The sequence below is a fragment of the Dama dama genome, chromosome 20, assembly GCF_033118175.1.
Source record: "Dama dama isolate Ldn47 chromosome 20, ASM3311817v1, whole genome shotgun sequence".
Classification (NCBI taxonomy): domain Eukaryota; kingdom Metazoa; phylum Chordata; class Mammalia; order Artiodactyla; family Cervidae; genus Dama; species Dama dama.
Window position 1 is genome coordinate 89088796 of NC_083700.1, and position 24121 is coordinate 89112916.

At 49.1% G+C, this 24121-nt stretch overlaps 1 protein-coding gene across 2 annotated transcripts; it reads right to left on the reverse strand.

The window, feature by feature from the left end:
- Window positions 1–4013: 4013 nt before the first annotated feature.
- On the reverse strand, window positions 4014–24081 carry MRPL37 (mitochondrial ribosomal protein L37). Of its 2 annotated transcripts, XR_009689215.1 has the most exons (8): window positions 23679–24081; window positions 20245–20428; window positions 20042–20157; window positions 14485–14670; window positions 12225–12382; window positions 8748–8951; window positions 6228–6942; window positions 4014–4553 (listed from the first exon to the last, which is right to left on the reverse strand). XR_009689215.1 is itself a non-coding variant. In XM_061121813.1 (7 exons), the coding sequence occupies exons 1-7, from the start codon at window positions 24022–24024 to the stop codon at window positions 6865–6867; spliced, it is 1272 nt and encodes a 423-aa protein (XP_060977796.1). In that variant the 5' UTR covers window positions 24025–24081; the 3' UTR covers window positions 4014–6864. The 2 variants fall into 2 exon arrangements, 1 of the variants encoding a protein (XP_060977796.1); XM_061121813.1 differs by having other exon boundaries at window positions 4014–6942.
- Window positions 24082–24121: the final 40 nt, after the last annotated feature.

Here is a 24121-nt window from a genome sequence, read left to right on the forward strand (position 1 = left end):
GACTTTAGCCCATCACTGAAGCTTAGGCGGGAGTGGACAAGCCAGGTCAGAGGCCGCAGCCTGGCAGCTTCTTTCCTGGTAGTTGTTACTGCCCACAAGGGGCTGGCTAGCCTGGGGATCCAAGGCCAGGATCTGCCTGAGTCAGGAAAAGCTGACCCGGCCAGAGACCCATGCCCTGTCCCTCCTGGGTAGGCACCCCTCCCTGGAGCCAGAAAAGGAGAGCCTGGAGGCAAACCAGCTGTCAGCAGGGCCTGCTTGGGGTTGGGGGTGGGTGATGGAGGATGTGTTCAGCAACTGCCAAGGCACAGTCACAGCAGGCCTCCAGCTTGGGCTCAGCTGAGGCCATTCAGCCTGATGCCCTGGTGACCCTGAGGAATCCCCCACTCCCCACCTCTGTCCCTTGAGGATGCAGATACTCCAGAGGCCTGAGCCCAGAGTAGCTCCCAGGCTGCTTTGAGGGCTCTGCCCTGAACTGAATGGAGCTGGGGCTCCCCTGGGTTCATTGGGTGGGGGTGCCAGAAACAAAAAGACCAGACCGAGCGAGGGGGTACTAAAAGGTCCATTCTGCCCTGTGCTGGCACTTTCCTCTCCATTCCCAGGTGCCTCTGGAGCTCCAGTCCTTGGTATGTTACCTGGGCACTCAGCTACCACCTTGGTTCCCTGCCTCCATCTCAGCCCTTCCAGTACCACAGAGATCTGACTCACTTCTGAGCATTCTTCAACTCTTTGATCTGTCCATTCATGTCTTTATTGAGCACCTGTTACACACCAGAGGCTGTCCTAACACTAGGGAAACAGAGGTGCACAAAACATGTGGGAGGCTGGCGATGCCCATCACTGAGGTGAGGCGGGCTGTGGGAAGAGCAGGTGGTGGTGATGCTCCATGAGATGCTTGTTCAGTCTCCAAGTGAAGATGTCAAGTAGGCAGGTCTGGGCCAGAGACATTACTTAGGGAGTGGTTGGCATTCAAATGTTCTTGAAAGCCACAAGACTGAGACTGGAGAGTGAATGGAGAAGGGCCCCAGGCCTGGGCCCTGGGAAATAGAACCAGTGAAGGAGGCAGAGAAATGAGGAGAGTGAGGTGCCCTGGAGACCAAGGGAAGAAAGCTGCAGAGAGGAGGGTGCTGCATGCTGCCCAGACCCCACTGCACACACCTCGCCTCATTCAGGCCCTGTGGGCCTCCTGCTCATCCCCGGAGCCTCAGCACTTCATGCTCTGGTGATGTGGAGTTCCTTAGGGACCTCTGCCCGCTGACTGCTGACCATTTTGTTCCTGCTCTTCCCTCGTGGTATGCCTTTCCTACTTGCTCTTTAGTGAAAGTCGCTCAGTCGTGTCCACACCTCTTTGCAACCCCATGGACTGTATAGTCCATGGAATTCTCCAGGGAAGAATATTGGAGTGGATAGCCGTTCCCTTCTCCAGCGGATCTTCCTGACCCAGGAATCGAACCGGGGTCTCCTGCATTGCAGGCGGATTCTTAACCAGCTGAGCTATCAGGGAAGTCCAACTCAAGTTGACCTTTCATCAAGGTAGAGGCATTCTCTGGGCCCCCACGGCGGCTATGCTGTAATGGATCATGTGCTTCCCTTATCAGATTGGGAGCTTCTTGAAGCCTGGCATCTGGCCTGAGTCTGTGGTCCCCAGTCACCCATCACAAGGCCTGGCACCCAGTAGGTGCTCAGTGAGTATTCATGAAGTGGGTGTTTGTTGAGTACAGCACCCCTACCCGCCCCCCCCCCCACCCCCACTACTGCATGCTGTCACCTGTGGGTAGGTGCTCAGATGCAGGCAACGAGGTGGCCTTTATGGCTGTAGCAGACCCAGAGAAGGCTGGCTGCTCTGTCACTGCCCACCCACCAACTGGGAGCTCCTGGAGAAACCACCGTGTCTTCCTGTATCTCTGGCTCTCGGCACAGCCTGGCACACAGTAGGCCCTTATAAAGGGGGTTGAATTGTTGGACCCTAGAGATCTGTAGTGGGGAACCGCAGCGCTCAGTCCCTGATCCCATCAGCTCAACTGAGGATGAGATGTGTGTTTTGTGGGGTAAGGAACAAAGCTAAGTAGGGCTATGCTGCTCTTGACAGGCTAGACCCCTGACCCTGGGCAACAAGCCCACACCCTGGCTAGTTTTGGGGGATGAGCCAATATGGCTAGGGTGTCGGGGATGGAAGAGACTGAGGCTCTCAAGTGGCAAGAAACACAGCAGAGGAGAGGCGGGCCTCACCGCGCCCTGCTGTCCTCGGCCCAGCGGAAGCACTGGGTCCCCGGGCCCTGCTCTGTCATACAGCCTGGAGCAGGCGGCCGAGGTAAGCTGTGGATTGAGAAATGGGTTAGAGTTCAGTGGGAGGCAGACACTGCGCTATTTGGCTTTGAGGCCTATAATTCTTGGCTTCAAATCTCTACAGGCTGAGAGAATGGATAGGATGTGGGGCCCCAGAGGGCAGAGCTGCGGCCCTGGAGTTAAAGCTACTGGAAGACATTCCTCCTGAGGTGTGAACATACAGCAGCCAGAGATATCAAAGAATGGAAGAGGCTGCAATGAGAAGTAGTAAGTTCCCCATCGCTGGACATGTGTAAGCCAGCTGGGGGAAGGACAGATAGTACATGTGTTGGATGAGGGTGTGTTGGTTCCTGGACTCTCAGATTGAGGGCAGAGCTGAAGATGAACCCCTTCTCAGGAGCTGAACTTGGGTTAGAACTAGCTCATTCTGACCTCTAAGTCACCTCTAAGAGACATCTCCATAGACTCTGCAACTCTGTGACTCAACTTCCATCTGCCAAAGACCACGCCAGACTCGGTTCTGTGAACCCTGCAGAGAAGGGCAGGCTGGCGGCTGCAGGCTGGGTGGAGTTCTAGTGATGGAGCCAGTGTTCCAGCAGGGCCTCCCTAGCCTCCTGGCTATTTCACAAACACACCAATCCCACACCCATCTCAGAGCCATCACACGCACTTTCCCAGGCACCTTCCTGGCCTGCCCCCACAGTTGGTTCAGTCTCATGTCACCTTCTCAAAGAGGCCACACCCTGTGCAGTAAAAGCCAATACACCCCGTCCCCAGCTGCTGGTGCCTCACGATGTCCTTTCCTGGGTGCTGCCCGGGGCCCCAGGGAACAGCCTCACCCAAGGTTTCACCTTCCAGGCTGTGGCCAGTGACAAATGGCTGATGTGGGACCTCAAGGACCCATACCTGGCGGCAATTTGGGATCTGAAAGGCCACCCAACACCGATCTCTACAGGACCGCGGGGGCCTCATCTACTCTGCCCAGTCGTGCCCTTCTCCCTTGATCACAGGTCTCTGGGGAGTGTGCCCCAAGAAGCCTCCTGCCACAACCTTCCATCTCCAAGTCTGTTCCAGGAACGCTTTCCTTCAGATCCTCTGATATACCTTTCTTTCTTTGTCATCTCTCTATGTTGGAATGTAAACTTCATGACAGTAGAGACTGTTTTGCTCACTGCTCTCTAACTGGGGCCTTGCTGCATACCTTGCTGACACATACCAGATGCTCCAGGACACCCTGTGGCTGACAGCTTATCACCTGGAGTTGAGTGGGGATGGGGATGCTCTGCAGGTTCCCAGGCATCTCTGGGGAGATGGGTCCCTAGAATAGGGTGGGCTTCCAGCAGCCAAGCAGGTAGGCCCCACAAGTCGTGATTTGTGGATTTGTCACAGGGAAGACAGTACAACACACTCAGGTCACATACACACTTTAAGGGACTTTGTCCTGCTGCAAAAGAGGAAGCAGGGAGATGCTATCTAAAGCCTGAGGTGACCTTGACCTGCTCTTTCAAAGCCTTGGGCCTACTGCTAAGGACAGCCCAGCGAGTCACAGAGCCTCCGGTGAGGACCCGCCCTAGGTCCAGCCTGAGCCAGCCTTGGAGAGGACGAGGCAGCCTAAAGGGCTGCTTGAAGTAATCTCACCTTTTCACGGGACTTCTGAAAACCTCCAGACCCCTCTACTTGATGTATCCTGGTCAAATGTGGCCTGTTAATCCCCAAGGAGGCAAAGCCTGAAAGGGAGGCAGGTGCTTTATTACCACTTTGCAGATGAGGAAACTCAGGATCTGAGAGGAAGCTGGAATATAGGAGACTCTTGGAAATGGCGTTCCCCAGTCTACTGAAGCCTGCTGGAAGTGAACCGAGTTTTCATCCGCAATACACTTAAATACACAACAAAATGAGTACATTCACATGTGCTCACAATGCCATCGACAAAATTTTGGTTCCAAACATCTGTTGCTTTAAAGTCCAAGTCCCTATAATGTGATTTTTATACCAATAATGGGATACCCCCATCCACCTTCCTCCTGCTTCCTTCTCCCAGACTGGCTCTGACTGAGTCGTCTGTTCTCAGGCCTGAGGCCGAACAGGGCCTGAAGATCACCCTGTATTCCTCCACCCCAGTGTTGAACAAGGAAGGGAAGGTAAGAGGTGGGGAGGCTGAGGCAGGTGGGCATTTGGGGAAGCGGACACATCTTTGTGGAGGGGGCAGATGTCATCACATACGAACTTTCCAGCTCTTCACACTGCACCACGTGGTGTCTGAGCCTCACCTGCATGGGGAGGATAGAAATGCCAGTCCTGCCCGCCTCACCTCACAGACTGGCTTTGAGGGGCCTGAAGGGAGACAGCAGTGGGCACTAGGCTAGGCAGCTTAGCTCCAAGGTCCGAGGTGACAGACCAAGGTTGCCACTGGGGCTGTCCTCACCCCAGAGGCTGGGATGAGTGCCCAGGCCTCCCTGCAACCCTGGCCCCTTTCCAGGGCTGTCCTCAAGCTACAAGGTCACCTGCTGACAGCCCACTTGCTCGCAGCCTTTGTCCCACACGCTCAAGACCCAGGCAGGCTTGGCCCTCTCGCTTCCCATTCTACCAGCCACTGGGGGGTGGGCTGGTGGTGGTTCTGCCCCCTCAGCCTGGCTTCAGACCACCACCATCACTCACCCAATGACCGAAATGGCCTCCAGCTGGACTCTGCACAGTCACCCTGCCAACCTGTCCTCCATTTGCCCATAGAATGTTCTTACGGAAAAAAAAAATCCCTTTGACTCAGCAATTCTGCTTCGGAATTTATCCAATGGCTGCGCTAGCAGAAGTACTCTAAGATACGTGAACAAGGATGCTCACTGCAGCATTATTTGTAATGGCTAACAACTAGAAATACCTTGAATGTCCATCGATAGATATTAATGCCACTGCTCGGAAGAACTAGGTAGCTCATGTGTGCTGATGTGGCCAGATCTGCGATCCCAAGGTATTAGGTGAAGAAAGGAAGGTGTAGAACGGTCTATAGATAGGATGACACTAGCTAATATACCTATATGCATCCCTATTATACATATACTATACATACTAAGGTGCCACATTAAATGACTCCAAGCTGTGGTCACCCCCAGAGAAGAACCGGGGCTGCCTTGGATGGGTGACAACTTGTACCTAGGGAAACCTGAAGTGCCAGCATTCCAGGCCCTTGAGAACTGGCCCCTCCCGCCTCACCCCCACCCCCACTGTCCCCATCTCCAACCACTCTCTGCTGTTTCGGCACATGTGCTGCCTTCTCAGGTAATCCCTTCATGTGCATACACCACCAGCCCAATCTGTCCTTCTCCTGGTAAACCCTCCTGCTGCCCCCATCCCCACCCAGCCGAGCCTAAAAGGTACCTTGTAAAGTGTAAGGAGCACAACCTGGGAGTGAGACACACACAGGGCTGGAAACAACACTGTCATGTATGGAGCTGACATGGGCTCCTGGACTTCCTCCTATAGCAGAAGTGTCCTGGCCGCCTGCTCTCAGCAAAGCCACTCAGGAGTCACACTCAGCCCCAACAAAGCCACTTCACGAGGTCCCTCCTGTGTCAGCAGCAGTGTACCTGCTGACTGGTGACTCACCACCGGTGTTCATGGAAAGGCTCAGCACCTCGGCAGCATGGGGGTGCCCATGGAGCTCAGAGTCAGCCGAGGCCTCAGGTACAAACCCATTGAGCCCAGTCCCTCCTCCACTTGATGCCGCTACTCTCTCCCCACGGGGCCGATCCCCAAGGCTCTCCCAAGCTTTCCCCAGGAAACCTCCACCTCAGAGTTTCCTAAGGGAGCGGACCTAAAATTTCAGCTGTGTGACCTTCAGTGATTCTTTACACTACCTGCACCTCCTCAACTACGGTGCCCAGAAGAGAGCCCAGCACACAGCAGGCACTCTCAACACTTTTCTTGTATGTGGAAACGACACTTACCTTGCAAAGGCTGTGTGAGGACTGAACAAGATGCTGTGTATGAGCTGCCTGGACCAGAGCAGGGCTTGACGTTATCTGAACAGAGGTCAGCTGAACCAGGGATGTACTCAGTCCATTAACCAAGATACTAGCGGGAAATCTACACTGAATATTCTATTCAGATTTCCTGCAGTCACTGTGGAATGTGTCCACAATTTAAAAAATTCCCACAGAACCTAGTGACCATTCCAGAGCACCTAATAGGAAGCAAACATTACATACACATAATCTATAGTCTGTAAAACAATGTAGGTCACATTAGCCACAAGTTTTCAGATGATGAAATTGAAACTCAGAGAGAGGAAGATTCTTATGTAAAGTCACAAGATGGGTCACAGACAAAGCTGGGGCAGGTGAAGCTCCAGGACTGGCCCTTGCAACAGAGGCAGACTCAAGGGCAGGGCCTGTGCGTAGCTGTGGGTGCCCCACCTGAAAGCACCCTGACAACAAATCCAGGCTCCGGAGCGCCGGAAGGGCTCTTTTATTGTCGGCGAGACCACCGGCCCGAGGAGTGCTGTGGCTTCAGGCACCATCCAGGCTCCAGGACCCTCAGGAAGAGCGGGGCGCAGGCGGCTCCGGCCTCAGAACAGTCCTTGGCTCACACAGCACCGTGCAAATACAGAGCTAAAAACTTCCTGAATGTCTCTGGCTGGAAACCAGTCGGCCCAACAGGTTCCTGGAAAGAAAACAGCCCATTAGGATCTTGCTACTAGGTTTAATGGCAGCAATTAAAACAAAGGTCGGTTTTATGTAAATCCTAAGTGCCTGGATAGTAACTGTTTCTTTCTCTTGCAATCAAGAAGGAGTGCTGGGGAGCTGGTGCCAAGTGATGCCAGGCGGGGGCTGGGGTCGAGAGGAGGACAGAAGGCGTCTCTGCGCCTCTCGGCCAACTTACCTGCTAACCCTGCCCTGATCCCTAGTCCCTCTCAACTCAACCACCACGAAAAAGTGTTTCATTTGCTCCTTTTAACTCCCAGAGATGAGAATTCCTCACTCATCCCACACACACTTATCAGGAGCCTTCTGTGTATGAGAGCTGTGCCCAGCGCTGGAAACCCAATAGTTACTTGAATCTGGCTCCCACCCTCAAGGAGCTTCCAGCCAGGGGTGCAAATAGTGGTAATGAAGGGTGACAGGCCTCATCATGAAGTAGGAAAAAGATGCTAAGAAAGCGGGAGAGTAAAATAACTCACTGACTTCCATACATAGAAGAGAACATGTATGAATGAGTACTACAGGGCAACCAGAAAGGGCTAGGAAGAAAAAGAAAGGGTGAGGCTGGAGCCCAGGGCCGTGCTGGTGGAGGTGGGGTGGCTAGAGGAAGAGATGGGTAAGGAGGAGCCACGTGACCACACCAGGACAGGCCTGGCACTAAGTCATGCTCATGGAAGGAAGAGGTTCAGAGAAAAGCACCTGAAGCCATGAAGAGGAGACAGAGGACAGCTAAGAGCAGAGATGTACAGAGGTGGCTGATGTGGCTACACAGGCGAGGGACAAAGGACAGGGTCTGGGGCCAGAGAGAAGGGCTCACACCAGCAGGCATTTCAAGGGTATGTCAACATTGATAGAACTCATTATTCAACTAACATACAGATGATGTTCAAAGACTCATCAACCCCATTAAGCAAATCTACTCAGGCCCTGCATGACACACAGCTAGTGAGCCACAGACCCAGCAGTACACCCACGCTGTTCTCTCTCACCCCTAAATCCTGTCCTGTCTCTTTACAGGCTTTATCACAGCCTGATATTATATTATGAATCTGTTAAGACATGGTCACTGCCCAGAGTACAGAACACAGGCCTGGTCTCAGTCAGCTGGGCACTGGAGGTGCAGCAGTGACGGACAGTCCACAGAGGAATTCCCTGCCTGTGGAGTGAAATGAATGAACACGTCATTCACAAACTCGGCCTTCCAGAAGCTCAGGGCTCAGTTTAACGGAGGAGGAGAACACATGAACAGACACCCGCAGGACAGCAGTGTGACTGCGCCGTGATGGGGGCACCCAGGCTATGGCGACCTACCCGAGGAACTCGAGCAGGGCTAGGACTGGGATGTTGGGCTTTAGGCTAAACCTGGAATGACAAATAAGGACAACCAGATGCAAGAGAAATGGAGGAGAGCGAGTGGAGGAAGAGGGAGTGGGGTACAAGAAGGAAGGAGCCTCCTTTATAAAAAGAGCACAACTTACTAGGATCCTGAGCTGCTCAGGCAACTGGAGACAGAACTGAGAGGAGTGGAGCGTGGTGGGGGTGCAGAGGGGAGCACAAAGAGCTGGGCAGGGCCCAGGGTGGAAGGTGCTGTTTTAGATGATGGACTGGGCTGAAGCAGCCCTCCAGGCAGACTGAGGTCCTGAACATGAGGTTCCTGAAGCCAGTGCTCCACTCACAAGCACTCCTTCAACCCCAAGCCAGGCTCTCTCTGGGGAGGATGAGCCACGGCCCCGGTCCAATCACCAAGCCAGAGATGGCTCGACTTACCACAACCACCTTCTTTTTGATCACCGGGAGACACCAGAAGTGCTGATAGAGGAGCTGATCGGAGTCCACCCAGACTAGATTCTTGACGCCCTCCTCGGAAGCCAGATCTGTGGTGTTCAGTTGCAGCACCAGGAACTGGAAGACACGCCCATCGGTGCCCACGCTCTGCACAACTACTGGCTGCTCCAAAACCTTAGGGTCGTTCTGAGAGGAAAAGAGGACAAGGAAATGCAATCAGAAATGGCGAGGCATAAGAACAGCACAAACCAGGCAATTTCTAGTTCTGGCCTTTTAAATAACCCCCTACCCCACTGAGTGGTTTTCCTACAAGGAAAGATGAAAATAGAAGGTGGAGCTAAGGGCACTGTCCAGGGCTAGGCCTTCTCACACATACCCAGCCTGGCTCTCCCTGGGCTCAGATCAATCGTGGCCCCAGCATACCTGCTCTTCAACTTGAGCACACTAAAGTACTAATTCCTGCCACTGAGAGGCGACTGCCAGGCAAGCTGCACAGTAAGGGAAGATGAGCTGGGAGGTTAACAACGGGAAACCCAACTCATGGTGTAACCTGACGGTGACAATGATGACGCTTATCAAATGCTGACCTGGAGGGTCAGTGCATATGACAGACATGATCTCATTCAGCTCTCACTCCATCTGATGGTTGAGGAGACAGACCAGCTGCGGCAGTGACTTGTCTGAGGTCACAACAACATGTGACATCAGCACCCACAGTGGCTGGTGCTCAGTCAGACACACCTTCTCTCTGCCTCACTTTACCCCTCAGGGCCGGGCTTCTCGGAACGTCCTAAGCCTGCAGGCAGGCATCTCACCTGGGCTTTGGGCTCTCAAAATGCAACTCTGAGTGTGTCAGATTCCTGAGTGTCCACTCCAGCTGTGTCAGCCCCAGGCTTTCGCCGGTCGACACATTTGCTAATTATCCCTTTCCATCAGTGCCACTGATAACAGTAACATACTAGCAATCATTTACTAAAGGCCTCTCATGTCCCGGGCATCACAGCAGTCTCACACAGTCACCTCTAATCTTATAAATCCAGTGGTATATACCCATTTAGGTCTCTTCCCCGGTGGCTCAGCAGTAAAGAATCCGCTGCTCTGCAAGAGCCACAGGAGACATGTGTTCGATCCCTGGGTCGGGAAGATCCCCTGGAGGAGGGCATGGCAACCCACTCTAGTATTCTTGCCTGGAAAATTCCATGGACAGAGAAGCCTGGCAGGCTACAGTCCTTGGGGTCACAAAGAGTCAGACACAACTAAAGCAACTTAGCATGGTACAACATGGCATACACATTTAACAGATGAGGAAACAGATTCAGAGAGGCGGTATAACTCGCTCAAGGTTATCCAGGACAAGACCCAGGCTGTTAAATCTCTTAAAATCTTACTGTTCTAGTTTACACCTAGTGTCCCATTGTATCTGATGGTAGCACCTCTGTCACTCTCAGCAGTATTCCAGTTTCGATGACAAGTCATATGTTCACCCTACTGAGTCTGCAGGAATCCAGTCTGATGACTACTACCCAATGGACAAAGGATTCAATAGGCAGGCCCCGTGAAGCAAAGCGTCCTTGATTCAAAGATGCTGCCTACTACATTTACCGCTCTAGGGCTGAATCTGACATTAGGAATAGCTAATGGCAGACCTCAGTGAGGGCCACACTGGGACTGCTGGCCTTAGAAATACCTGTTCTTAGCTGCATGAGAAATAAATAAAAAGAAAAGTACCTCTAAGTGTTAGCTGAGAATTCTGTATTGACTCTTATCTCCCTCTACAGATCAATAAAACTGCAGGTAGTACATAAATTTCTCAGCAATTTTACCTTTTACACAGAGGCTCTTCCCATAATTGCTCAACTTCACATCCCCAGGAATAATTTGTACCTGGAGGGGCTGGGGGAGGCCTCCTCTCCTACCCAACTGGGTGGCAATTAGTGACAGCGTTGCTGGCACAGGAGCTACAATGAGCCTGCAGGCCTGGGGCCTGGCATGTGACTCTCTCTGCCTCCCTCTTCTGCCCCACCGTCAGGAGGCAGCACGTCCCCTGAGGCTGGAGAGATCAAGGTTCTAATGCCTGCCTCCCTACTCTTTAGCTGTAGGATCCTAGGCAAGTTACCCAAACCTTCCAGAGCCTTCAAAAAATATGTCAGAGGACAGAAATTAAGATAACCTCCCAAGGACTGGAAAGACACAAAAATGTCACAGAAAGATACAACAGCTGCTAATCTCTTAGCTGAGTTACCCTGGGGAAGTTACTGAGCCTTTCTGAACCTGTTTCTTCATCTGTAAATGAAGCTACTAGTATCTGCCACAAGGGGGCTGCTATAACGATTAAATAATGTGGTAGTTCTCAAATTTTAGTGTTGTGGTTTTCAAGTTTGTACCAGCATCACCTGGAGGGCTTGTTAAAGCTGACCTCCAGGCTCCACCCCCAGACCTTCTGATGCAGGATGTCAGGTGATCTGAGAATTCACATTTCCAACAAGTCCCTTGATGGTGTTCATGCTGCTAACAATTCAGGATCATATTTTGAGAACCACCGCTATAAGGAGCCCTAGTTAAACGTTTGGCATGTAGCAGATGCTCAGTACAGACAAGGTCCATTCTACTCCCTATCTCATCAAGCTAACCACACTGTACCAACCCCACCTAGTTCCTAGACCAAGGAGGATGAGAAAAAGAACATTCTGAAATTCACTGCTCCTCCAGGAGGGCCTTAGGTTCTAATCAAGACCTGGGAGCCTGACAGCAGCTCTCAAAAACATTCTTCCCCTCCCCCTTCCAACACACACACAAAACCAGGGGTCTGGTGTCCCAGGCCTGTTTGGGGACTTCGATATTGCTATCTCCTGCCTGGAGGCCTTTGCTCCCCAGCCAGGCTTTCCTCCATTCTTGGGCCAGCATTGTGTGACAACCACTCAGCTTGCATTCTATAACATCTAGGTCCCTGAGACCTCCTCTCAGAATCAAGGGGCGACCATCCAAGTGGTATGTTGGGTCTTCAGAACCTGTCCCGAGAGGGCAGGCAGGCCTGGGCCACCTCCTGCCTTCCTGATAAAGCCCTGTGCTCAGGCTCTGTTAGTGCAGTTTAGAGGCAGAGTGCTGGAGGACATATAACTGAAGCCTCAGGAGTTGAGACCATCTTGTCCCAATCCTTTCTCCACCATGTACTGTGTGTAATGCTGGACAAGCTGCTTATTAGCTTTCCTGGGATTCAGAAGTGTAATCTGAAAAATGCGGATCACAATGAAACCTTGTGGGCTATTGTGATGAGGCATCTTATGTAAAGACACACACACTGTAGGCCCCCAGCAGATGGTAGGGTGAGTGGAAGTGCCTCTCCCTGAACCTCTTCAGTCAAGCAAAAGAATTCCCTCCATACTTCCTTTCCTTTGAGCAGGGTAAGGCAGGAAACCGACACAACGTAAGACAGCTCGGTGGTCTTCCCCACACACATACCCCATACAGGAGCCGGGCCTGAGCCAGCGCACTGCCGAAGGCAAACAGGATCATCTTGGCCCGCAACTGATCTGGCTGAAAGCGGCGTGCTCGCAAGTTGGCTGACTCCAGCAGATACAAGGTGTGGGGATACGGGTAAGGATAGCCCTCTCGGAATCCTGCAAGACACGTCGTCATGTGGAGGAACAGGTTAGTTGGCCCGCCCAAAGCCTCAGGAAAGTCACCCCACCTTAGCTTAGTGCCAGACACTACATATTTTGGTTTTTTTTTTTTTTTTTTAAAGATTTTGTTGTGGTGGTGGTGGACTGTTTTTAAAGTCTTCATTGAATTTGTTACAATATTGCTTCTGTTCTGGGTTTTGGATTTTTGGCTGGAAGGCATATGGGATCTTAGCTCTCTGACCAGGGAGAGAACCTGCCTCGGAAGGTGAGGTTCTAACCACTGGACTGCCAGGGAAGTCCCTAATCTGGCTTGTTTTTGAAAATAAAATTTTTACCGGAGCACAACCACACCCACTTGTTTACATATATCTATTAAATAGCTGTGACAGAGACTATATGTGGCCTACAAAACCTAAAATACCATTTGGTTCTTTATAGAAAATGTTTGCTTACCTGTTCCACGTGATTCTTGCTGGCTAGCTCTAACCCCACCCGTTTCTCATTCAATCAGGTATACAGATGACAGTGATATTAGAAAGATAACCTAAAACCTATAGTAATTATCTTTTTAAAAAGCAAATCTCTTGCAAAATACTTCATTATTAGTAAGAAACAGGGTCTCATACCCCACAACACAGTGCTGAGAATCCAAGTTCAGCACTCGTTCATCTCAGCCACAACCCTGCCAGGTCACCGTTTCTTCCCTTGCATGCCCACAGGCAAACCCTCGGAGGCTGGAGGCTGCTACAGGGAAGGACCAGGATTGGCAAAAGTGGATGAAATGGAGGAACAAAGAGGCTGGGAAAGTGTGGGCTCTGAAAATCCCAGGGGAGGGCATCACTTAAGAGAGACCCGACTTTCCTGTCTGCCTTGATTCCTCCGCATGTGTGAATACGCATCACTCAGCACTCACTCTGTGCCAAGCTCTAAGACAGGCACCAGGGACAGAGCCCACACAGCGCTTACGACTGCCTTTGAGGAGCTCACCAAGTCTAGAGGGGAGACAGACAGGAAAACTGATCACATCCACACAGAGGGACATGTCAGGACACGAGGGGAGCCAGGGGGCTGGGTGAGGACAGATCAAAGGGCCCTGACCAGACTGCGAGGTTGTAGAGCATTTCTGGGAAGAAGTGAGTCCGAAGGTGAATTATGACAGATGAGTAGTTATTTAGCTGAAGAGAGAGAGGGGCGAACGGTCAGAGTGCAGGCAGAGGGAAAAGAAAGTGCCAGAGCACGGTGGTGAGAAAAGGACAGTGGGAATAAAGGGAGCCTGTGGGCGAGGAGGCAAAGATGGGGCTGGAGAGAGGGGCAGAGGGCGATGTGAAGGCCCTTGTGTGATAAGCTAAGGAGTTCAAACTTTATCCAACAGGCAGTGGGGAGATGGGCATGAAGAGCGATGGGATTAAATCTACATTCTAGAAAGACTACTCTGGAACTGTGAACTAGAGGGACGAGAGAGGAAATGGCCCTAGTCATGCTAGCCCATAAAGAGATTGGGGTAAAGGGCTAGGTGAGAGACAGTGGGGGCTGACTGAGGCATAGCTGTGGAAAGGAAGAGAGGTTAAGGAGGAAGACATGGCAGCTCATAATGACTGGGTGAATGGCAGGAACTGCAGGCCTCCTCAGGCCAACTCCTTAGTTTCTGTCGTGTCTCACTGGGGAAGTGGTGGTGCTTTGTTCGATGGAGGTGGGGTGAATAGCCCCATTCAAGAACTGTGGGCTTCCTCCATCCTAGAAGAAGGTTGGCCAGAGTTTATAGGGTGCACAGAGAGGGGGTATCTTTCAAGAGAATTATAAATAAAGGAAACATTTGATGCCTGGTCAAAAGCCCCTCAAGCTACCCATTAAAACTGATGCAACAGAATGACTTCTTAGGGGTCAAAAGTAAAGTCAGCCTCTGAGTCTATCACAACTACCCAGAGTCTTAGTTTCCTTAGGGTTAACAACACCTATCTCACAGGGCTGCTACATGGCTCTGAGGAGAAAATGCACATGAGATCCTAATACTTAGTAAGTACTCAATGTTTCCTTTCTCTTTGGAAAAAGCCTGTCCCTCATCTGCATGCTGCCTAAAAGTCAAAGGCTTTGATACTTACCCGTGTTGTCATTCACATCATAAATATGGCATTCCTGAAGGCTGATAGTGGGAGATATGGGATAGAAAGTCTCGAGAACATGATTCGTAGTAGCTTCCACTTCCTCTTGGGAGGCAATGGGAGGCAGAGGATCCTTGGCATTCAGCTGGGCTCCACTGGAACCATGGACCTGAATCAAAGTAGACTCTAAACAGGGAGAAAGGCAGTTAGTCTAATCTGGTCTAAAGCCTTAGCTAGGGAAAGTCAAAAGCTTTCATCCTGCTATGCTCCTCAAGTCTTTTACAGCTTCACTATCTGATCTGCCTTATCACAGAAAATACAACTTTGGAAATTCATCCTTGTGCTTATCATATAAGCAGGTGAGCCTTCTTCACTTCATGTCTGGATGCCATTCTCTGCCTCTGCTACGCCTGAGTAGACAATTAACATCAGATCCAAAAGACTGAGTGGCCAGGCTGAAGTGACAGAAAAAGCACCTAACAGGACTGGAGTTCAATCTAGTGATCTTCATTCTATAGACTAGAAGGGGAGGCGAAGACAAGATGGTGGAGGAAGGACCTGAGCTCACCTCCTCTCACAAAAACATGGGAACAACTAACTGTGGAACAACTATCATCAAAAAGAATTGGAAGCTACCAAAGAAGATATTCTACTTACAAAGACAAAGACAAGATGGTAGGAGTGTTACATTTGTGACATAATCAAATCCCATACCATCCAAGTGAGTGAGCCACAAACTGGAAAATAATTGTATCACAGAGGTTCTCAAGTTCTGAGCCCTACAAAAGGTTCCTCCACCTGGCGGTCTGGCATCAGGAGGAGGAAGTCCCAGGGCACTTGGTTTCAAGGCCAGCAGGGCTTGACCGCAGAATCTCAACAGGGCTGGAATAGGAAGAAACGCCACTCCTGGAAGGTGGATGTGGGTCTTCTAAGAGCACCAGGACCCAGGGGGAAAAGCACCGAGCTCACAGGATCCTACTGCTGACCTTAGAGGGTCTCCTGGGGGGGAGGGGGTTGGGGGGCAGGGGCGGCTGTGGTCACACTGGGGCCACAGAAACCCACGGTGGAGAGGTACTGGGGAGTACTAATTTGGTGTGAGCTGTCCTGGAGGCTGCCACTTTGATGCCAAGTCCTGGCCCCACCCAACAGCCCATATGGGACCCTCCAGTCAAACCACCACAGAGCGGGAACACAGTCCCACTCATCAGCAGACCGGCGGCTCAGTCTTCCTGAGCCCACAGCCACCTCTCAACACACCCCTTGACACAGCCCTGCCCACCAGAGGGACAAGACCCAGCTCCACCCATCAATGGGCAAGCACCAGTCCTTCCCACCAGGAATACTGCACAAGCCTGAAGGGAAGACCAGATACTATAAAATTCAGAGGAAAATATAGGTATTAGGTTGGTCAAAAGGTTTGTTCAGGTTTATTACAGAAAAATCTGAACAAACCTCTTGGCCAACCCAATAGAACACTCTTTGTCATAAATTGCAATGATACATTTTCCTAACATTTCCACTTCCTAACGAAAACAAACAAACAAACTAGAACCTATTCAAACTTAAAAGCTTTCGCACAGCAAAGGAAACCATAAATAAAACAAAAGACAACCCACAAAATGGGAGAAAACAGTTGCAAACAATGCAACTGACAAGGGATTAATCTCCAAAATAAACAAACAGCTCATGCACCTCAATATCAAAAAAAAACCCAATCAAAAAATGGGCATTAGATCTAAATAGACATTTCTCTGAAGAAGACATACAGATGGCCAAAAAGCACATGAAAAGATACTTAATATCAGAGAACTCAGTAGGTAAAGAATCTGCCTGCAATGCAGGAGACCTGGGTTCGATTCCTGGGTCAGGAAGATCCCTTGGAGAAGAAAATGGCAACCCACTCCAATATTCTTGCCTGGAAAATCCCATGGACAGAGGAGCCTGGCAGAATACAGTCCATGGGGTCCCAAAAGAGTCAGACACAACTCAGTGACCAAACCATCACTAATTATTAGAGAAATGGAAATCAAAACTACTATGAGGTATCACCTCACACCAGTCAGAATGGCCATGATCAAAAAGCCTAAAAACAATAAATGCTGGAGAGTGTGTGGAGAAAAGGGAACCCGCCTACGTTGTTGATGGAAATGTAAATTGGTACAGCCGCTATGAAGAATGGTATGCAGGTTCCTTAAAAAATTAAAAATAGAGCTACCATAATTCCACTCCTGGGCAGATATCCAAAGAAAGCCATACTTCGAAAAGACTCATGCAGGGGAGATCGGGATGGGCAATACATGTAAATCCATGGCTGATTCATGTCAATGTATGGCAAAAACCACTACAATACTGTAAAGTAATTAGCCTCCAACTAACAAAAATAAATGGAAAAAAAAAAAGAAAAGACACATGTACCCTGAGGTTCACTGCAGCACTATATACAAAAGCCAAGATAAGGAGACAACCTAAATGTCCATCGACCCGGATTCTTTACCACGGAGCCACCAAGGAAGCCCTACAATGGAATATTACTTCCCATAAAAAAAGCAACACGAATAGACCTAGAGACTATTATACTAACTGAAGTCAGACAGAGAAAGACAAGTATCATACGATATCACTTATATGTGGAATCTAAACAAATTAACTTATTTACAAAATGGAAACAGACTCAGAATTAGAAACAAACGAAGGGTTACCACAGGGGAAGGGTGGCGGGGGGTGGGGAGAGATAGTCAGGCAGTTGGGATTAACATATACACACTGCTATACATATAAAATAGTCAACAAGGACCCACTGTAATAACATATATGGGGAAAAAGTCTGAAAAGAAAATATGTATACATATAACTAAACCACTTTGTTGTACACCGGAAAAACAATATTTTTAAAGTTAACTATACTTCACTATAAAATAAATTTTAAAAAAAGATTAGCTAAAAATAAAGCTTTTATCCTAAAAAATAGAAAAGAAAAAACCAGAAAACTTTGGTTAAGGTGTTACTCCGGGGTTTCTTGAGAGAGGGACTCACCAATGCACTCTTCTCCCTGTGTTCTTTCCAATGAACCGTGAGGCCTGGTGATCTCTGTGGGCTCAGAGGCTGTGGGTTTGGATCTTCCCAAGCACCTGCTCTATGCTGGGGACCAGTTTAACTCTCTTGAGCAGAGAGTTCCTCTCAAGGGCTGACGAAGGAGTAAGTGCTCCAACACTGGGAGACAGCAGAGGTGGGGAAATCGACCTCCTCTGGGAGGTCTGGGAAGCTGCCTGAAAGAAGCAATGCCTTCAAACTTGCTTCTGAAAGATGGATAAGAGCATAGCTTCTCAACTTTGGTGCTGTTCACATTTTAGGTAGTTCTTTGGTGAGGGAGGCTGTCCTATCCACTGTAGGTATCTGGCAGCACCCCTGGCCTCTGCTCACTAGATGCCAACAGAGCTTTCACTACCAGCCCCGGCTCTGCTTCAAGTCAGGACAAACAAAAATGTCTCCAGACAAAGCCAAATCTCCCCTAGAGGATTAAACCACCCTTGGTTGAAAACTGCTGGGTCAGAGTTTGCCAGGCAAAGAAAGGGGAGGAAACTTCTAGTGAAGGAGGAGTAACATGTTCCATGGTACAGAAGCCTGCTGCTGCACGGCAGAGCTTAGGGGAAGTCAGTGCAGATAACTGGAGCACGATACAGTAGGAAGGAGGGAGGGAGAGAGAAGTCCTGAGACCACAGGCTAAGCAGAAAGGCTGCTAAACCCAGGAAAAGGGTTCAACTGACCTCAGTAACTCAGTTAAAAAAAACAAGCCAGTCAGGAAGCCTCACTTAAGTCAGATGAGCATGCTTGCCACAAGGAGACACAGGTGTATGAGCAAGCGAACGCACATCTGACTAAGCAGCAAGCCTGCCGCTGTGAACGCGAACAGATGCCTCTCACAGAGGTGCCCACAGGAAGATGAATGCCATCTAGAAAGTCTCCTGGACAACGGCCTCCTACGGACTCTCCACAGGGGCAAATTTTTCTCTGAAGGTCCTTGAGTTTTCAGAAATATAAATCAAATACTACAATCACAATGTGATGGGAATGGACCAAGGCTGATGATGCTGTATGTCTAAAAACTGGTCTGACCAATACCACTGTCATTTAATTAACATGGGCCCTCCCTTACTGGCTATGCAAAAAGGGATACTAAATCTGTGGATGGATAAACTCTGACCCACCTGTTAAAACACCTCATACCCACACTTCAAGAACAGTTTTCTCAAGTACTTCCTGTTTGTTCGCATATAATCTGCAAGGAAGATAAATGTGCCTGGACCTCTCGTAACCTTGGGTTTTAGATTCTCCCCACAGAATACTCTACTGTGGTTTCCAATTCAATTCCCTCCACATCCCTTCTCCAGTGACAGCTCCAAATGGGGCAGTTTAATTAGAGGTAATACTTGATAATGGGCCAACAAGCACTCCTCTATTAATGAGGTTCACTAATTTCCTTAGTGGTGCCATTACCTCTGCAAAGCTGACTCTTTGCCAGGAAGTCCATACTCACAGGGGCAAACTGGTGAAGCCTGACCAAGTCGATGTCCTAAAAACCCACTGTTCCACAGCTGGTTTCCCTGCTCCAGGATTTCACCAAGGACAACACTTGTGTTCTTGGAACATCCCTACCTAAAACATCTGGGATTTGGTATTGATTCACCCGTCCCTTTAGTCAGCACCTGTTGTGTGGCACTGTTACTGTGGACAAATAAGACACAGTCTCTATCATCAGAAGTTCACAGTTTGGTGGGGCAGATAGAAAAGATACTAGATAATCACAAAACATAATATAGTATAATGTGTGCTATGGCAAAAGTAGGCATATGGACAAAAGGAGCAGAAAGCTGATCTGTGGATTTGCATGAGACGTGGGCTTGAGCTAAGTCGTACAGGCAAGCAGAAATTAGTCAAATGAGGAAAACAGAAAAGAACATTCCCTGCAGAATGTATAGCACGTGCAAACACAAAGCTTGATGCCAAAAAGCTGCAAGTGGCCAAGTATAAACATGGGAATGGAGGTGGGAACGGCAGAGCAAGAGATAAGACTAGAAAGACCAGCTGGTGGTCAAAGCGCAGGAGACCTTGGATACCACCATAAACTGTTAAGCTATTAAGAGACAATAAAAGATTTGAACCAGGGAAGGGACAGAAAGAATCTGCACTTTAGAAAGATCACTCTAGCAGCTCTGCAGAAAGTGGATTTGGGAAAAAAGCATGAGAGTAAGAAGGCTCTTGCAGTAGAATATAAGCTTTGAGAGTGCAGACTGTGTTTTATAACTTATGGTCAACAATTAGGCACTTGGAGGCACTCAACTGATATGGTGTGAATTAAGTCTTGTAAAGAAATGATTATAAGAGAAAAAGGCTGGGCAAAAACTAACGACACTGAGGATGTGTCCGAGCCACAGAACTAGACCATGAAGGATGGGAGTGAGAATAGGTATGGCAGCAGGAATGGGAACATAAGCTGGTGGTGGGGCTGAGAGTAGAAAGACAAGGAAAGGATAGGGCCTTTCTGGTGTACAAGACTAACCTCGTTTCCAAGTAGTGGATAACATGTTGTTTTGAGCACAGATCCGCCTGGCCAGAGAAGGATGCTTGAGAATCTGGGATTTACACAGCTGGATCAGGCTGTCCACAATGACTGGGCTTGGAGAAAAGAAGAGACATTTGGAAGTGTAAAGCTGACTCCAAGATCCATCAGTAGGAAATCTTACTGACTTGGGGGAAACTTACCAGTAGGTCTCTCTCTTGGGGATGTCTTCAGTAGAATGCCAGAGACGAGCATGAGAGATCGCACTCAGAACGCGTTCATCTTGGTTCTCTATGTGGTTCCTCGGATTGTCAGCAAGGCTAAGCACTTTTTCAGGAAGGCCTTCTATTAACTTGGTCTTGGTAAGCCAGAGGGCCTGCTTTACACCTTTAGGGTCATCAATCACAAAAAACAAACACTAAAAAAAGATAATTCAGGAAAAGATGCTTATGCCTTCCTGGTAGCATTTTGGGGAAAGAGCAGCCTTGAGACAGAGATGGGATTTGTTCTGACATCTGAGGGGACAGAACTAAAAATAAAGAGCAGAAGCAAGGAGAACCAGATTTCAACTCAGCTCCAGGAATGACCATCTGCTTAAAAACAGTTAACAGTTGATTGACGTACAGTACTCGCCACAGGAAGAATTCAAACAGCTATTAAAATGGCTGAGATCATGAGACTGAACCTCGCAGGCAAGGGTCGTTTGTAGCCTGTCTGTAGGTATAGAGGATTCAGACCCTAGCATACAGGCCGAGATCAATAGATGCCAATCTTTCAAAACCTAGATCCCTTCTATTAACCCACACCCTAGCCCTGATTGGAAAAGCTCATGTCTGCCAAATATACTTCATTCAATAGATACAGGCCCAGCATTAAGCACATGCTGCTTTATCAAGGAAAAGAAGCTTTCAGAAATAAAGGAAATATCTTCTGGATCATGAATAACTTGAGGAGCGCTGAGTTTGGGAGCACCAGATAATTTTTCGCATCTACCTCTGAGATTATATAATGAGCCATTTTATAAGCAGAATTTTGTATGAAGAAGCCATATGAACTGTACTGCTATATTTGTTAAAAGAATCCTTCTGAAGATGTTTTTCAATTTATTATACTGGGTCCTCCGAGGCCTTCTGAACTTCTTTTTGGCCTCTGTACAAGAAGGGTTGGCTTTTTCCTGGTAGAGTACTATTTTGTCTTTTGGACACGGTGAACTACGTTAACTCAAAATGTTTCTCTATATCAGGGGCCAAATTCTTTCTTAAAGGGCCAGAGAGTAAATATCTTCAGCTTCTGGGCCATACAGTCTCTGTCACAACTACTCAGCTCTGCCACTCTAGCACAAAAGCAACCATAGGTAACAAGTAAACAGGTATGTATGATTTATAGAAAAAGGCAATGGGCTTGGTCAGTGGACCCCATCTCTGTACCATCTGTTGACTGCCAGCAAGCTGAGAGCCAATTCTGGTGCTCCCCTATATAAGTACAACCTCACGGAAAGGATTTTTTGTACTCACCTCACTGTTTCTATGCTCATCCCCTCACCTATTTTTAATTTAATCTGGCTGTACTATAAAATTTCTATAAGATGCTCAAAACGCTTCTCAGGAAAAAGAGGAAGAACAAAGACTTGATCCAGAGTGCTTAGTCTTTAAAAACTAATTTAACCATCCTACTCTCAGGGGGATGGGGCTGCAGTGCCAGGCAAAACTCCCTTGCTTCACTTTCCCCAAAACTCACTTCCCTAAAGGAGGAAGAGGCGCAGACATAGGGGCCTAAATTCTGCACGAAGTCCACATACCAGTCCTCTAACTCTCAGAGTTAATACTGCTTTCTCTTTGACAACTATGTTTGTCAGCTGGCAGAGCGCTGGTGACTGCTACTCATTCCAGTTGGAAAAACATCACCTGACTCAGGAACACATCTTCATTTGAAAAACTATGGGATTAAAGCAAACCCAGAACACTTTGAAGGAAAACACCCTCAATTTCTCTTGTGATGACAAACGAAAGGCATTGAAGCTTTTCACTGTAAGGTTCATAATATATCAGAAACACAAATATTTAGAAATTTAACTTCTTGATTGTGTGGTACAGCAGAAAGAACACTGGACTGGGGGTCCGGTAACCCAAGTTTTAGTCCCAACACTGCAACTGTTCCTAGAATTTGAAAATGGATAAAATATTAAGAATTTATGGTTGACTAGTATATGAATAATATGTAACAGAGCTGCCATTTACTGAACATTACCATCTACTCTGTACCAGGAGCTTTATCGACAAGTTGGATGGGCTTTCATGAAATGGAGGATGGAACTCAAGAGAGATGAAGGACTTTGTTTCAAGTCTCAAAACTTGTAAGCGATGGGGCTGGGAGGAGAGCGTTTACATTAAAGCCCAGGATCTCTCCATTACCCCAATCTGCTTCTCTAGCCCTGTATCTTATAGAATTTTATTATAGACTTTATAGAACCTCTCTGCAAACGGTGAAAGCGTGGGATGTTTTCAGCCTAGTCAAACAAGTTAACTTTAACTTCTAAAATACATCTAATGCAATTCATCCACATAGTAATGTTACCGAGGTCACGCAAGGGTGCCAAGTCTTCTGAGGTCCTTCACAGCACCTTGAGGACACTGGAAGTGTTTAAAGGCTGAAAAAACCAGCTTTCAGGCATGGGTTTGAGCAGTTTAAGAGGCTGGCCAGTTGACTTCTCCTCAAACCTAGGACTTTTTCTCTGGCTGAGTCCCCAAATCTGCCTGGTCTCTTTCTTCCCTAATTACTCATTAGAAAATTCTGCTCCCACTTACCTGGACCATTCTGTATTTTCAGGACCTGTCCTAACCCCAGCCTGATTTAGGGACTAAGGAAGAATGAGTTGGAAACAATGGGTAGGAGAACTCACTAGAGACCGCCCTCCACGGGACTCTGGAACATAATTTCTAGTACTGCCCCAAACATACAGATGGTTTTGACTAAAGTCATTCTGACCTGTCCTTAGTGAGAGTGAAAGGGTGAGGAGGGACTAGATGGTTTTTAGGTCCAGATCTTTTCCCTCAAAACATCTCAGCTCTGACTTCTGACAAAGGTCACACTGATCTGGGAAACCAGAGGTGTAGCCCTGGCTTTACTAGATACCCACAGTGCACCTATGAGCAAATCACTGCCAAATCACTCCCCTCTGTCACAGTTACCAATCCTGTGAAAAGACGCAATAGACCTGCAGGTTAAGCACTGTTTCTGCCATCTCTATGCACTATAATCCCCCTCCATCTAATTCTTAAACAGTTACATCTCCAAGGTGCAAGAGTTGGGTCACTGTCAAAACCACTCAATTCACAGGAGACAGAGGCTCAAGAAGCTTCAGTCACTTACCCCAAATCACACACAGTGAGAGGCAGGGCTAGGTCTAGAAACCATGTCTCTTCACTTGGCCACAAAAACTAAAACTCCCTCACACATGCTAGTCTTTACATCCCACTTAATCCTGACAATTCTCAGAAATAAGACTCAATACCGGGCCCATTTCGCAGACGAAGAAACCAAGACCCACAGTTTCAAAGTCTTGCCTAACCCCACAGAAGGTCGGGGTTAGTGCTGGATAGAGGAACAAGGTCCCCTCCCGGCCGTCCTGGGGCCTCACCCTCGAGGAGGCGGCAACGCTGGTGGAAGATGTAGCAGACCTCATCCTTGTATAGCGGGTGCTCCTGCAGCGGGGGCAAGCGGCGGAACTTCGGGTGCGTCCAGCCGGGGTCCCAGGGCGGGAAGATTGGTCGTGCCATCCCGGGCATAAAGTGCATCTTCCCCGCGAAGGTGATGGGCTCCAGTCCAGGAATCTCATACACCCTATCCAGGGGAGGAGGCTCCGGCTTTCTCGTGGATCGCACGCCCCACTCGTACGCCCCGCGTCTCGGGACCCCGCGGCCCTCAAGGCCGAGCCGCCAAGGGCGAGCCAGTGCCCGCCTCGCGGACCCCGACGCCAACGCCATGCCAATCTGCTCTCAAGACCTCCACCTGGACGCCGCCATCTTCCCGCGCGCAAGGCCTGCTGGGAACGAAAGGGGCCGACCGCCAAGGTTCGTTTTA